We start from the raw sequence: 15,640 nt of genomic DNA on the forward strand, positions 1-15,640 counted from the left end.
CAAATGCATTGATGTCCAGTGTAATACAAGCTGCTTTGTATGAGTCAGGCTCAACTGAGAAAGCATCAACCTAATAAAAGATCACACAATATCATAAAACAGTTTTGTCTATTATTGATATTGATTGTCATTTCAGTTTTCAGAATGCTTAAACAGTCTACATTTGAAATTAACCAACATTCATATTTCCCAGCCTCTTTCTGAGCAACTTTTAGGAGCAATAACGGGTGACAGCTGAGCCAGTAAATCATGTGCAACAACGATGCAGCTTCTAGGCAACATGAAGCTGCTTTGCCTTGAGGTTTCTCTTCCATGCAGACACAGACACAGACACAGACACAGACACAGTGACACATGCATGGACATGAACACAGGCTCCAAACTTCTCAACGTCAAAACATCACGCACGCATACCTGGGCTGCAGCCTCTGATCCTCATGAGCTGGCTTCTCGGCCACAGAGGCACTCTTCGACTTTATCTTGAATTTGAAGAGTTTAAACTTCTTCTTCTTCTCCTCCCCCCCGCCGCTTCTGTCTTCATCCTTCTCCACCGATTCCTTCAGGTTGGCTTCGCTCTTGGAGAACAAACTTTTCAGAGTCTTTTTGGGTGAACTCTTCTTCGCCATCTCTCACTGTGATGATGATTTCACTCACAAAAGATCGAGGGCGGGTCGCCAGTTTTTTCCGCCGATAACCCTCTCAATTAAAACCTCATGAAAGAGACGTAGCGGAGAGGAGAAACCGCTCGGATGAGACTTGTTGACAGGTGGGTCCGCTTCATTTTGTGTGCAGCACGCAGCGCTCAGGTGTGGCGAGCAGGCGACACGCCCCTCAGCCTCCACTAGTCATATCTGTAATAATAACAAATACTAGATGGGAAAAGAATTCAAAATATGCTCGGTTTGCTCCTGATAGATTGTATCTTCAATTTCTGGATGTATCAGCCCAAATCATGACTGTATCCAAGACCGATAACGTTGGCGTTCCCAAACGTCAAGGAGCAGAGAGGCGTCAGACACTCCCTTCATTTGGGAGAATTTTGTCCTAAGTTCATCTGGGAGGATGTTTGTTGTTAGATAGAATATACACAACTGTCCGTACTGTAGGTGGGGAGGCAACAGAGAGTGGAGAGTGAAACCTACAGGATGAACAACAGACTCATCTCTTTCTTCTTTTAGGGAGGGAAAAAAAGTGAAATTAAAGTAGGCTATTTCCTCGTGTTGCTGGGAAGTCCCATGGGAACACCTTCAAGGACCCAATTTGGGAACCACTGAGAGAACAGATAATTAAAATGATCCATAACCCAGCAATCTTATTATTTTTTTATTTTTTTATTTATAATTTCATTGGAATGATTTCCTAGAGCAACTGACAGATTAGATAGCTGATAAACTTTTATACTAGGGCTTAATTGTCCTTGTCTGTTCTATATGTACACCTGGAAGGAGTAGGCTACATCTCAGTGAGTCAATGGCGACATCTAGTGGTCTCCCTTCTGTTTGCCACCTTGTCACTGACACCAGATTATGGACACACGGGGGCGCAAAAGCACTGGGGGTTGGAAGTTGGAAGTTGGAGTTTACAGGACAAAATTAGTGCATTTACATACAGGATGCTCATTCTGCAACACGATGGCGCTACCAGCTCGTTCAATCCAATAAAAGACAAAAAGTGACAACAGGAAAAACGCAGAGACTGTGTTGTTGCTCCTCATCCGGCCACAGTGTGTATCATGGGATAAGGAAATGAAGCAACATGGTCACAATGAATTAACACAGTAGGCTATACAGTGATAACACTTTCCCCTCTCAATGGACTTTAGAAATCATTGAACACCTTTGCCTTGGTCATACCTTACATTTAGAATATTTAAATGGTTAATTTCCAAATCACTCTGTATAATAATACACTTCATAATAATAATACACCTTATTTATATAGCACTTTTTAAAACAACTGTTACAAAGTGTTTCCCAAAACAATTAAGATAAATAAATACAAAGAGAATACAAAACAAGATGGAACAATAAAACAGTTTTTTTGTGAGAAAAAAAAAAAGGTTCATCAAGGTTCATCAATATCTTCGAAATATATATAATGTAATCATTTTGATAACCAAGGACTAAAATTGCCTGTTATTGTTTTAACAATACCATAAATGTGTTTTGATTTTGGGATGTCACTCAATGACTTGGAATAAACTTCATTGGAATAAAATTTTGGAATAAGATATTTTGGAATAAAAGTCTTGATTAGTGTATGAATATATTTAAACTTTGGACCTTTTAGGCTGTATCTATCTGAACTGATCAGTATGCTACTGTTTACCAGCGTGACCTCACTAAATGGGGTGAAGTGAACTATAAACCAGTTTTTCTATCTTTATACTTTATACCTTTAGACCCGTTTAACTGATTGCTACAACATCACACCCTGATGTTATTACTCTCTGGCCCACACCCATGTCAGGCGTATGGTGAGTAAAGGATGACTACTGCAGCAGAAAGGCAAACAATGAGATCAAGCTGGGATAAATGATCTAGGGGTGAACAGTAGAAATGGAAATACACTGACACAAGACCACTTCTGAAAGTCCCTAAATGTATTGTGTTCTCCCCAATTTCCAGGGAAAGCAATGTGTTTTATCTCAAAGGAAATATTGGCTCTCATCATCGTAGGAGTCTTTCCTTTAAACTAAAACTGAAACTAAATCATAGCTCTGTTGTAGTACAGCAGATCATAATGTGAGACATGTTGGGGGTATGTGATTGTTATCCAGCACAAACCTCTTAAGTCTGTTTCTTTAAACACATCCAGCCAAGCATGTTTACAATGCAGTAAAAAAAAAAAATAAACATGAGTGGGTGGCCAAGCCTGGAACAATGGGAAAAGGATACAAATAATAAACATCCTGCTTGCTGTGTCACTTGTAGGTTTGAAAGAGTTTCTTTTTGCAAATATTTTATTTGAGTGTTTTTCCCAGTCACTGTGTACATCAGGAAAAGGTTGAGGAGCCTGTCATGCTCTTCATTGGAAAGTAGGCCTACCCGAGTTTGACGCCGGCGATGTAATTACAGTAATGTTGTCAAAGTGTCAGGCCTGAAATACATGAGCAGAGAGTTGCTGATAAGTGGCTGATAGATGATAGATGATACACAGTTTAGACGACTGTCCCCAACACACACCTTTTCCAAAATATATGGAAGAGAATACAAGCTTGAAAAGATAAAGTTGCCACAATGCCTGGAAGGGTGGATCTGATTCGAGTTCAAAAGTGAGTTGAACCCATTTTCAAAACATTGAAAAAAATGAATGAGGTAGACCGCATATCAGGCAATTGAACACTTTGACCAGAGTAAGTAGTGCCACATAAAGACACAAAACCAGGGGGAGCTATTAGATACTGAACTGGGCCTCTCTCTCCCTCTCTCTCTCTCTCTCTCTCTCTCTCTCTCTGACCCCCACACACACATGAACACACACCAGATCACTTTGTTACAGTTACTTCTAAGAACAGGCATGATCGTTAAATGTGTGACAGCATCAAGACTGTGACTGTGTCTTTGTAATTTCCTGTGAATTTCTTGAGAAATGCTATGAATTCACTCAATATTAAAAAAAACAAAAAACTGTTAGCATTACAGCAATGAAATGACGCTCTTTAGAGTGTAAAACCTCCATAATTCAGTCTCCAATTCATTAAAAATAGGCAGATCCAGGTTTTGTCTTTTGATCACATCACTGAGTAGAGCCTTTGTTCTCTGGTCTCTCACTTTGGAGCAGAGTTGTTCATTTTCAGTAATACTGACTGAAATGTCTAAGATCGTGGAAACTGTGGATTTTGTGTTAAGGTGGATTTCCCCTTTAAGATCCAGAGGAGGCTTGTGATGAAGTCATACATGTTGATTGCTTTGAGCTATGCTGTTTCTCCTCCTTACACCCCTGATTGTTGTCCTGTTTTTACGCTGGTCTCCCTTGCAAGACATGATCTCAATCAGATCAGCCTGGATAAATAAATGTTAAAAGAATATGTCAAATAAAACATCATTAATAACAGTATCCCTTTTCTCTGGAGAAACTGTAAACCTTTAGCGTCTTTTCTGTTTCACATGGGAGTTAGGTCCAGCTATTAGATACAAGTTAAGAAGTAATTTGATAAGACTTAGATGTGTTGTGGGTTATGAAATGAGACGAACTGTAAACCAGTTCCCTGGAAGATTTCAGTTGTACCATAAAGTATTTTATTTCATTTTACCTTCCTTGTGGAGAGCAGGTTAGATGGATGATATGTCACCGAGCAAATTAAGCATTCATCAACACACATCAAACGGCTTCCTTTTACCAGTGAACTGAGTAAAAAATTACGTTTTTGATATACTTGACTAGATCCATGCAATTCTGATGAAATGTGCTGCAACCTAACATCAGTTCGTGCTTATTTTCTCTTTCACCCTTGTCTGTCACCAACCCAGCATGGCCAGTAAAGGGTTTCCGGTTGTGATTCTTAAGGGCTGCATGACTGGAGGGGGGAACTAGGGTAACTGGTTTTCAGAGAATGAGCCACGTGTTAAGAGAAATCAACAGGAAGCAAATGTAAACAGGATGTCTGGCCGCGTGAGCCCTTTCCTCTCAACCACCCAACCAACAACCCTGATACTGTAAAACCTCCTTGATCCTGCCAGCCACGATGAGTCCATCATCTCAGTGGTGATTTGGGGATTTAGTCAAATACATGTGACACTGTTTCTCATTCAATTTAGTTTGGTTCGGTTCAGTTCTGCTGTGTTCAATTTCTGTTCAGGTCCCGTCTGGTCTTGTCTGTGGTGTCTGTTGTGTTCTTCCATGCCAAACCAAGACTAAAGGCCCATTCACACCTAGAGTGATAACTATAAAGATAACTGTAAACTATAACTATTTTTTTTTTTTATTTGCTGCAGCATTCACACCACAGTGATATCTGGGATAAGTTCCTCAGCAAAGGAAACATCACTGGAGTGAGCTGCCAAATGCTCCGCTCCCTTCTTCCTTAAATTTGATTGGTTGAAAATGTTTTATCATTGTCTCTGCATCCAAAAAATGTAGTTATAGCTATGGTTTTGGTTGTTTTTATCGTTATCATTGTAGTGGGAACAGAGGCACTCTATTTACTGAGAATGATTTAAATGTTTTTACAGTTAAAGTTATCTTTATATGTATTACTCTAGATGTGAATGAGCCTTAAACACAAAAGATGAATCGTTTCTGACTTTCCATAATTGACATATCAGCTACTTTGCTAATTCAGGTCAGTTATATCTATTCATCTATTCCATCTAGTTATATCTATTCATCTATTCCATTCATATCTATTAATCTATTCATCTGTTACATCTATTCTGTTCTGTTCTGTTCTGTTCTGTTCTGTTCTGTTCTGTTCTGTTCTGTTCTACAGCCAGGTACTTTGTGGTTTCTTTACTGGTAGACACCTGCTTCTTTTGTAAAATTGCACAGTAGGATAACCATATCTCCACATGTTTCACTTGTGAGCGAATGTAGCTGACAGCCAGTCAGAAGAAGGGATTTCCTGTCACCACTGACAGACGAGCACACAGAAAGGGCTGAGGTGTTTTTGTTCTGGTCAGTGGTGTGTAGGTGTCTGCTGCGGGGTTCTCCCCCACAGCAGAGATCACAAGAGGAAATATTATAGAATGAGGAGTCATACACATGTAGAAAAAGACAGCGGTTTAGAGAGCAATAGAGATAGAGAGAGAGAGAGAGAGAGAGAGAGAGGTTGAGAGTTACTGTAAATCTAACAGACCATGCTTACAGTAACTTTGCTATTCTTGTTGATTTAAAGTGTGGGTGAGGGTGAATGTCAGGGGGAGGACGATCATCTTGTGAGAATCAAGATTGGCACACCAGGTATGCCCGGTGTGCCCGTAAATCCATTATACTACAGCATAAAGAAAATCAGAGTCATTGTTGCCATTGTTGAATCACAGATTCATTTTTTAGTAATACAAATGTTTCTCAGAGCCAGAGATACTAACGAGAAACGAGAACTAATCTCACCTGTTGAGTTAAACCTCAATGAGCGGAGCCGAAGAACCAGTTTTTCTAAAAAAGTTAGACTGAACCCCAGTGAAAATGGCAAGGAGAAAGGGAGGTGGTAGCAAATATTATTAAGTCTAGTGCTCTTGCTATTAACAAAAAAATGAAATCTAGCCACAATAATTTATTTATGTCAGCTAGTTGGCCTTGCTGACCTTCCAAGCTCAAACCAACCATATTAAACTATAAGCTAGTTAGCTAGCTGCTGACCTTCCAAGATCATGAATGAATGAAAAAAGAAGTCATTGTAATTTATATTTTTTTATTTATATCTTGACTAGTGTTCCTTCTTTGCCATTCAAGTTTTCCCACTTAGCTAACTGCGGTTCTTTGGCTCTGCCCATTGAGGTTTAAAGGAATAGCTCACCCAAAAATGAAAATTCTGTCATCATCTACTCACCCTCATGCCAGTTGAAACACAGGTGAAGTTTGTCCATATAACACACAGGGAGGTTGCCAGCACAACTCCATAGCAGCCTTCTCCAAAACAACTGAAGTCAGTGGGGACCAGTTCTTCAGAGTTCCAAAAAGACCTATATTTACACCATAATTTAGTGCAAATCTTAACTACAGCTGATTGATTTGCAACAAATAATGGTGTATAGGTCTTTCTATTCACAGTGTGATTGTTTGGCTGTTTTTGTTTTGGAACTCTAAAGAACCGGTCCCCATTGACTTCAGCTGTTTTGGAGAAGGCTGCTATGAAGTTGTGCTGGCACCCTCCCTGTGTGTTATATGGACTAACAAATTTCACCTGTGTTTCATTTGGCATGAGGGTGAGTAGATGATGACAGGATTTTCATTTTTGGGTGAACTATTCCTTTAACTCAACCAATGGGATTATTTCTGCCTCCAGAGCAGCTCTGCCGCTGAGAAATGTTTGTAAAACTTCTGCTGAAACGTGCAAAAGGCCTGAAGCAGGTGACAGAACCCGACATGTCCCCGCTGTTTATCGATTACTGTTAATTTTGGTTATTCATATTCCTCTCCTTCCCTTATAAACTCTGCACAGCAACTTCTGACAATAACGACAGACTCCAAAACAGGAGTCTCATGATCAGTTATTTTGACATGTAAAAATAGTGTGATGGCAAGTAGTATTGTTTTTTTTTTTTTGAGTTTTACTGGTGACCAGTTTCATTTCCTATATTTTCTAGGAAAGAGAGAACTAGAGGAAGAGCACTGATGAGGGGGCTGTAGCATGGGACTTTCTAGGGTTCTGTTACCAGCAAGAGAGGGGGAGAGCTAGCGGGATATTGCGAGGCCGTATCTGCGCTTGTGTTCCCGTCTATTATACATAGACTCAATAGCATGACGTCATGTTTTTTAGCTATTGTGTTCACAGACAGAAGAAGAGGATTTTGTGAGGATGTTCAGTAACACCTGCATGAATGTGTTTCTGTCTACAGTTAGATTTACAGCTAGATCCTCAGATTACGCAAAGTTCTTTTCAACAGTTGAAGAACCATATGGTGTATTATACCTACTGCAGTATTTGTTCCACTGTCAGAACAAATGAGTCCTGTACCAAGTGCATGTTCATGGACTGAAAAATAGGAATTCAGAACACCAAACGTAGAGAAACAATATCTTTAATATGCTACATCATGTAAATATAAAAGTATCATCAAAATAGTCTCTCACATATAAATTATCAACATCTCATAGCCTGTTTTCAAAAATAAACTACATAGACAAACATACTGTACAAATAAAAAATACTACAAATATGATAAAAGAAATACATTATTGACTCAGTAGTAAAATGCTCAAGAACAGTTCCAGCATTCTGGTTTTGGGTAACACCAAAACGTGGAGCTACTTACATTTTTTCCAGTGCTAAGTGACAAGAAAATAATAATTTTGAAAAAAAGGTGTGCCTGTCTTGCTCACTTTCTTTGTCTCACGCTGAATATGAAATACTGATGTGCCTAACATCCGTCTAAAGACAGCCACCTGAGTGTACAGCAGTACATGTACGATGTGCAGCAGTATTTGAAGCAGGTATAAAGTGTATTTACCCTGACTGGCTGTGGCTGATATGGCAGAATTAAGATTTGGATGAAGCTTGTGGTTGTAAACCTGAACAGTAAAGCTTTGTATGTAAGAAGTAGCACTGAAACATTTGAATCCAGCAAACAGCTACATTGCAATAAACCTACTCTCTCAGGATTAAGTTTAAACAGAAATGCAACGCAAATAAGAGAGCATAATAAGCCATGTATTTGCGGATCTCATGTATATTGTACTGGAGTTTCAATGTGATAGCATGATCACACTGAATCTACAGTATTTCTTTGTTTCTTTTAGTAGCACTAGTTTCTGTTCAGCACAGTATATCCTTGTTACCTTGATACCTGCCTATGATAACTCAAAAAGGTCCTGAGAGGTTGCTGGGCACAAAGTCTGGGTCACTTTCCTCACTTGTTACATTATATTGTGTTGTAAAATAAGTGATCCAAAAAGCAGTGCTACATGTAAACTGGTCCTGTCTACGTTCTTTGATTCTTGGTGTTATTTTGGCAAATGCTTATATACACACAGTTTCAAGATACCTGATCTTTCCCTTTTTATCACAAATAAATAACAAAGTTGCAAAAAGAATTGAAGTGTCAGATTGTCAGGAAGGTGGTTGGTGCTTTCACTGTGCACTGTCTGATGTACGCTTTCATTCCCACTTTCACACATGCACACACAAGCTCAAACACGCTCTCACTCAAAGTAAAACAATACACACTAGACAACCGTTGTTGCAAGGGACAAGTGAAGACTCATCCGCAAGTTAATACCATGTAATTGTTCGTTTTGTGGTTTTCCTAAGAGATCAAGTCTCCTTGGAAATGTCAACATTTGCGAGAAAAACACTAACAGAAAAACATATTATTCAACTAAATAAATATAGATGACTCAAGGTCTCCGAAAAAGTAATAAGTTAAAGCACAAAAAAGCAAACACTTTTCTACCTGAGTGAAAACAGTTGTAAGTACTTCACAGCTTAAAAAAAACACCCTCTTTCTCCTGTCTTTCTATAAAATTGAGCAGAGCTATGGGTGGAAGTACAATCACTGAAAACCCTAGCCCAGTCTTTGGAATGCTCTTCTTTTGGTGCTGCGCTCATTGGATTGTGACTGTTTTTCCTCCCCGTTTTGTCCCATTTGGACAAAAGAGGGAGTTTTATTTGGCGACATCTCTTTTTTTCATTGTTGGCTGCACAACTACTGTATGCAAACGTCTATAATGAATTAAATGTCATTCTGTCCATCTGTCCTTTATATCTCTCCCTCTCCTTTCAGGTGTCCTTTTACTTCCTCCTCACTGTCCTTCCGTCTTCACCATTGGCCGTTTGTAGAGATGAACCACACTAGCCCTCTCCTGATAGGCCAGCTGTGGGCTGTGGTGTGATGCGGGTGCAGCTGATTGGGCCACAGGCATCGCCGGGGCGTTTATGGCCGCCGTCAGAGCGTTGAGCAGTAGGCTGGCCTCCTTCTGGTCCTCCTTCCCCTCGCAGCCCTCCAAGCTACGAGCCACCCAGCGCTCCACAGCCGCCTCCACCTGCGCCGGGGAGGCCGCCTCTGTGAGCGCGTCGGCTTCCTGGCTGGCATCAAAGCGCTCCACCATCTCTTTGACGTGCACGTTGACGTGAGCGCTGGAGTTGGCCGGGCAGCAGCTGCGCTGGTGGGTGCGCAGGGAGAAGCGGTGGAGGAAGGCCTGAGCGCACAGCTGGCAGCGGTAGGGGCGCTCGCGGGCGCTGTGGAGGCGGCGGTGCAGTTTGAGGTGGATGTACTGGGTGAACTTGGTGCTGCACAGCTTGCACTGGTAAGGCTTCTCTCCGGAGTGCAGGCGCAGGTGGGTCTTCAGGTTGCTGGTGCTGCTGAAGCGCTTGTGGCACACCTGGAAAGAATGGGATGAAAGGTTAGGGTAATCGAGCGAAAGCCCTTAAGAAAAGAGTGGACTGGAAGGATTGTTATGGGGAATATAATTGGAACAATTTGGCAGAACATTGTCATGTCATCTTGATGTCAATATAATAACATTGTATCGCTGTTGACCAGGTTCTTCCAGTCCTCTGTGGTTATTTTGTTGCTGTCAGATAAACAGGAGGGACTACGTTTCTTTCTTTTCACGTCAACAGGGCTTGATCTACAACCAGTTCTTAGTCATTTGGAAGATCACAACCAAAGAATAGAAAGTCACCAAGGAAGAAAGGACTCACGCCCACATAGTTGCAGTGGCAAACAAAAGCACCGAGATTCCTATTACATCACACTGGGTAGTGGCTCAATGAAAGTCCAATAGACACTCTGCGTTACCAGAAAGGTATGTGTGCGAGAGAGCATTCATGTGTATTGTGTATACAGTGTAGTCATGTGTATGTCTCTTTCTCTTTACATAGTGAGCAGTGAGGAGAATGGAAGAAGCTTGTAAAGAGAAAAGAAAACACACACACACACACACACACACACACATACACAGATTATTATTTTCAGCTCACCTGGCACTCATGCGGTTTCTCCCCTGTGTGGACCAGGTGGTGTTTCTGGAGGTGAGCCAGCTGAGTGAAGCTCTTTTTACACAGGTTACACTGGAAAGGCCTCTCACCGCTGTGCACTCGCAGGTGGACCTACAATTAGACAAAACAAGCAAAGAAATAAGATGAGCGCTGGTGTCAATGTAGAATCCAGGAGTAAATAGAATCCGGGAGTAGATACTACTGGATAAACTATTATAACCTAAAAATAACCCTGTACAATCAATTGAAATCGAACGGAGAGAGAGAATTCGAATTCCAAAAGGTCTTTATTATTACCATTTAAAACCATACACTATTCCACAGAAAGACCTTCTAAAACCTCCATATAAATAAAGACAGAACAAAAAACACAACAATTACAATTACAGAAGAAGAAGCTAACAGCTCACCTTGAGGTTGGACAGCTGTCCGAAGGTCTTGAGGCAGACGTTACATTCATACTTGATCTTCCCGTTCTGCTTCTTCAGTGGGTAGGGCAGGGATTTGTAGCCGGGGCCGTTGCGCGGCGCCGAGCTGCTTTTGGTCATAGCCAGGCTGAGGTTCATGGCCTCCTCGCAGCCGGACGGGGACTGCTGAGGGGTCTGATGCTGGCCGCTGGGCTTAGGGAGAGGGGAAAGCTCTGGGGTGGCCGGGGCGCCTTGTGGCGGCGACATGTTTGGGGTTCGTTCCTTCAGCCCTCCCTGGGGGGACGGAGGGTAGGGAAGGGACACTGGCAGCAGACCGGGCTGGCCGATGGGGGGGTACGGGAGTCCGTCGGTGCCCAGGTAGCTGCTGTACTGGAGGGGCGCTCTAGAGGGCAGCATCCCGGGGAAGGGAGGGGAGTACTGGGGGAGGAGGAGGCGAGGATAGTGAGGGCCGTAGGGAGGAAGGAGCTGGTAGGGGGGCTGGAGGGGTCTGGAGTGGGGGTACAGGGGGTAAGAAGACACCAGGCCCTCTCTGTGGCCGTAGAGACCGTGGAGGTGAAGCGGGAGGTTACGGTGGGCAGCAGGGAGAGCAGGGCGGTGGTCAGGGAGGTAGGGGTGATTCGAGCCCAGGCCGGCCTCTCTGTGTTCGGGTTGAGGGGAAGGTACGACGCCCCGGTCCTCTGCATCCCTGTCCTCCTCCTCCTCCTTCTCAACCTTTTTGCTGAAGTCCATGATCTGGTCGTCGGGCGTGTCGGGCGGCGTGTCTCTCTCCAGCATCTCCACGTCGATCCTATCCTCTGCTTCTTCATCCTTCTCTTCTTTCATCTCTTCCCTTGTTTTTTCCCGGAGCCAGGCCAGCTGAGGTAGGTGCTGTTTGGTGTATTCTGGCTCACAGTCTCCATCGGCACTCATGTGTTCTATGAGAAAGAAAATGAAAAGTATTGAGTATTGGTATTGAGTTTGAATAGTAAAAAAACAGTATCCCAAGTTTAGTATACCAAGTATTTCAAATTTTTTTTAGTATTTCAAATTTTTCATTGCATAAACCTTATTTTTGTGGTGAAGCTGATTATCATTTCTCTGTTTAATTCCTACATTTAATAGATTCAAAATGTCTTGACAGAGACAAAGCCTCCCACAGAAGGCACTCCCTCTTATGGTAAATGATAGTAGTTTCAGTTTTTAGATGACACTTCAATCAAGTAGAGGTTTCTGTTTGTCATTGCCGAGATAGTAGTGATTTGGCGTGGGAGAGTGTGCGGGTTCTAAAGTGCGTGTGTGGGCGTACATGTGTCATGTATGAGCGGCTGTGCAGCAAGAATCTGAGTTTCATTTGTGAAATGGTTTTCTGGGTGGGTGTCTTACCGTATAGGTTTGTGAGAAAACATGAAACATCTCCTTTTTTCCAACATGACATGACCTATTTTTTTTTCTATTTTTTTGTAACAGTTTTTCGCCTGCTTTGTCTTATCAGCTTAGTCACCATTATGTCACCTGCCGCAAGCGTTCATTATGGGAGCTACACAATTAAGGTGATAAAACAATGTAATGATATTGGCATAGCATTAGTCACCAGGTTGAATGGCCACGTATCTGGTGTATCCAGTTGGTATGACTCATTAGACTTTGTGGCAACAGAGAATTGCTCAGGATTATGAGGAGATGACTTGCTTTTCTATTAGTAGATGAAAAGTAATGACTCACAAGGTACTTTGACCAACCATTGTTTCCCTTAGATTTCTCTCCTTGAAATTCCCTGCGATTTCCCATGTTTTGTGAAATGGCGAGATTGTGTTGTGTCTGTGTGTGTGTGTGTGGGTGTATGCATGTGTTCCCATGTTTGTGTGCTTGCATATGCGTCTGTGCGTGGACGAAAATGCGTGGCACACCACAAAACAAGTGAAACAGTGTATTGTCTCTCATTGTAAGGAAATGTGTGTATTTCGTATAAAGGGCAGGCTGCATGGCAACAATTCAGATTTTATTAATTATAGTAAACCAGAAAGGAAAAAAAAGCTATTTTTTGCTGTGTGTAAATGATAACATCAGATGTTATCCATGGGAAAGGTATACTGTGTCCTCATCTCTTCTGAAGAGAAAGAATTAAGATTTTGCTGATAAAGCAGATGCAAGATTCTTCTCTTCTGTCATCTCGTCACGCAGACTGTGTGCTTTATGCTCAGTCACTGCAACAGATCTAAATCTGTCATTTTATCAGATCTAGAAAGAAAAATAACACGGATTCCTATGCTTCGTCATGCCTCTTCCCCACAAAAACAGCTGACGTACAACAAACAGCTCTGTCTGTCATTCACTCCTTCTCACTCACTCTTCAGTGAGATTAATACAGTGTAAAAGGGGGAACAAACACACCAAATATGTTGGTTGGTATGAGTTGTTTTGTAATCTGATAAGTCCTACACATAACCTACTGATTCATTCACAAAACATAGTCATATAATACCCTCCCTCACATCATATACAGCCAGTGAGCCTGATTTATGCATCTATTTATTGTGTCCTGTTTGCCTATATTCTGCCGAGGTGAAACCAGTCATGTCAGAAGAGTAGGTCTCATTTTTTCACCAATGGTGGCTATCTAATTTTTGAACAAAACACTTCAGTAGGACAGTAGAAAAAGGTTCTCACTCTGTTTGCTGTCGTCCTGCTGGCTGCAGAGCCTCTGGGCAAACTCCTGGCTGTACCAGACTAGTAGCTCCTGTTTGGGCTCCACCGGCCGGATGGTGTAGAAGTAGACGTCCCGGCCGTTCTGGCAGGCCACCAGGTTCTGTTCGGCCAGCGAGCGCGCCGGGTTGACGTAACGCATCCAGTTGCTCCTGTGGACGTCATAGCCGTCGATGAAGTGGTGCAGCTGGCCACCACTGTAGATCTGTAGAAGGAGAGGAGAGAGGACGGCATTAAAATATATTCTCACAAATGTAAACACAGAAACTGTACTTAAGACACACAAACAGTTGCCAATACGCAATTTGTGTGCAGCATAATGAATAATTATTATGTCTTAATATGTACTGACCATCAACATTACTGAACATACTGTAAGGCATTTGCAGTATATGCTATGATCTTTATCAGACAATTTTTTAATCTGAAACAACAATTTCATAGACATGATGCTGACTGATATAGTCCACATAAAATCGTCACAAAAAGATGGAGAGAAATACACAACAAATCAAGATAAACAGACAAGATAGAAAGTCTAAATTATAATTCACCTCTGCCATGTACAGTTAGATTTCCTATATCCTCTTCAGTTATTAGTTATGTTCGGCTTCTTTGGTCTGCACACTGCAAGTCTGAGCTGTGTGTCCTGTGTGTTACACTCTTGTGTGCTTGTGCATGAGCTACTGTCCTGTCACTACCTTTATCAGCAGTGGAGGCGTGGCCCAGACACACCACGCACACCACTCTCTCTCTCTCTCTCTCTCTCCCTCGCCCTCTCGCTCTTTCTCTCATTTTCTCTTTCTCCCTCTCTCTCCTCTCATATTTAAATTGTATTTCTGTTTTGCCACTTAGTTCATAAAATAAACTCCACTCATACTCTATGATCAACCGTGGCCATTTCCTTTATGAATTTTTATGTGTTATGTTGTGAACATAAACACAAGGCAAAAGGGAAATGTTACTGCCGGCTGCTATTGACAGACGGTGGTGGCAGACAGCCAAACCTCACACACACACACACACACACACACACACACACAAAGCACACAGTGACACCCACACACACGCCTTTAGCAGCACGTCCACCTTCTCCCCCCACCTGTCTCATGAGAGAGTGATAATATAATTACTCCCAGGGTGCGTCAGACTTTCACTATTGCACTGGAACAGGAACACCCCTCTGATAGGTTTACAGGAAATAGAGCCGGAAGGAAAATACGTAGGATTGTAGCAAAAAAGTCCTTATGGGAATTGACTCAGCAGAAAAAAACTCCTGAGTGACACAAGCCACGACCGGGAGGGAGAGAAGAAGAAAAGCGGGAGGACGAGACTAATGGGGAGAAAGACAAGGATGTGTGTGTGTGTGTGTGTGTGTGTGTGCGTAAAAGAGAAGAATAGTTCCTTCCTCTGGGTATGTGACACATGTTAAATAGGACCTGAGTGCCGGTAAGGTTGCCGCAATGACTCTGTGAGAGCGACTCCATTGTTGCGTGCCAGAAGCATTCACAACTTCCTCTAAAAGTTTGACCAAAACCCCTGAACACCGCTACAATCTGTGTGAAAGCATTTTTTTTGTTTCCTTACTGACGTGTGGACGCAGACCTGATGTGAAACTATATGAGCCATGTCTTTTGCTTCCATTTCTAAGAATAACGGAGGAAGACGAATGCAGGTCATTTTGTCCCCTCCCAACTCTTTTAAAACTATTCCCATGGTTGTTTCTTATGCGAGGATCTGAGAATTTCCCCTCTTGAGTCCACAGTATCGCTCTATGAGCTGGATTACCATAATTCCGCGATGCTTAAATGTGAATATGCGTGTGTGTGTGTGTGTGTGTGTGTGTGTGTGTGTTCCCCTCACCCTCCAGAAGTATTTCCTGTTGGCCTGTTTGGGGACGTTGTCTTTGGTGTAGATGTCTCCCTGCAGG

At 42.3% G+C, this 15,640-nt stretch overlaps 2 protein-coding genes across 2 annotated transcripts in view; both read right to left on the reverse strand.

The window, feature by feature from the left end:
• Positions 1 to 626, reverse strand: part of crybg2 (crystallin beta-gamma domain containing 2) — a 47,584-nt gene extending 46,958 nt beyond the window's left edge. The window contains exon 1 of the mRNA XM_071915356.2: positions 415 to 626. Coding sequence (XP_071771457.2) covers positions 415 to 626 — 212 coding nt within the window. The remainder of the gene's footprint in view (positions 1 to 414) is intronic.
• Positions 627 to 7,666: 7,040 nt separating this feature from the next.
• On the reverse strand, positions 7,667 to 14,378 carry prdm1b (PR domain containing 1b, with ZNF domain). Its single transcript, XM_078290349.1, has 5 exons — positions 14,265 to 14,378; positions 13,675 to 13,915; positions 11,011 to 11,942; positions 10,583 to 10,711; positions 7,667 to 9,981 (listed from the first exon to the last, which is right to left on the reverse strand). Exons 1-5 carry the CDS (start codon positions 14,271 to 14,273, stop codon positions 9,403 to 9,405), a joined length of 1,890 nt encoding a protein of 629 aa, XP_078146475.1. The 5' UTR covers positions 14,274 to 14,378; the 3' UTR covers positions 7,667 to 9,402.
• Positions 14,379 to 15,640: the final 1,262 nt, after the last annotated feature.

Source organism: Centroberyx gerrardi, chromosome 19, assembly GCF_048128805.1.
Source record: "Centroberyx gerrardi isolate f3 chromosome 19, fCenGer3.hap1.cur.20231027, whole genome shotgun sequence".
NCBI lineage: Eukaryota > Metazoa > Chordata > Actinopteri > Beryciformes > Berycidae > Centroberyx > Centroberyx gerrardi.

Bases quoted from the DNA above. Each gene is read 5' to 3' on its own strand.
- prdm1b (XM_078290349.1), bottom strand. The intron at 11,943-13,674 runs GTGAGAACCTTT...TCTTTCTCATAG, and splicing joins GCAGGACGACAGCAAACAGA to AACACATGAGTGCCGATGGA. The intron at 10,712-11,010 runs GTGAGCTGTTAG...GTCTAATTGTAG, and splicing joins GACAGCTGTCCAACCTCAAG to GTCCACCTGCGAGTGCACAG.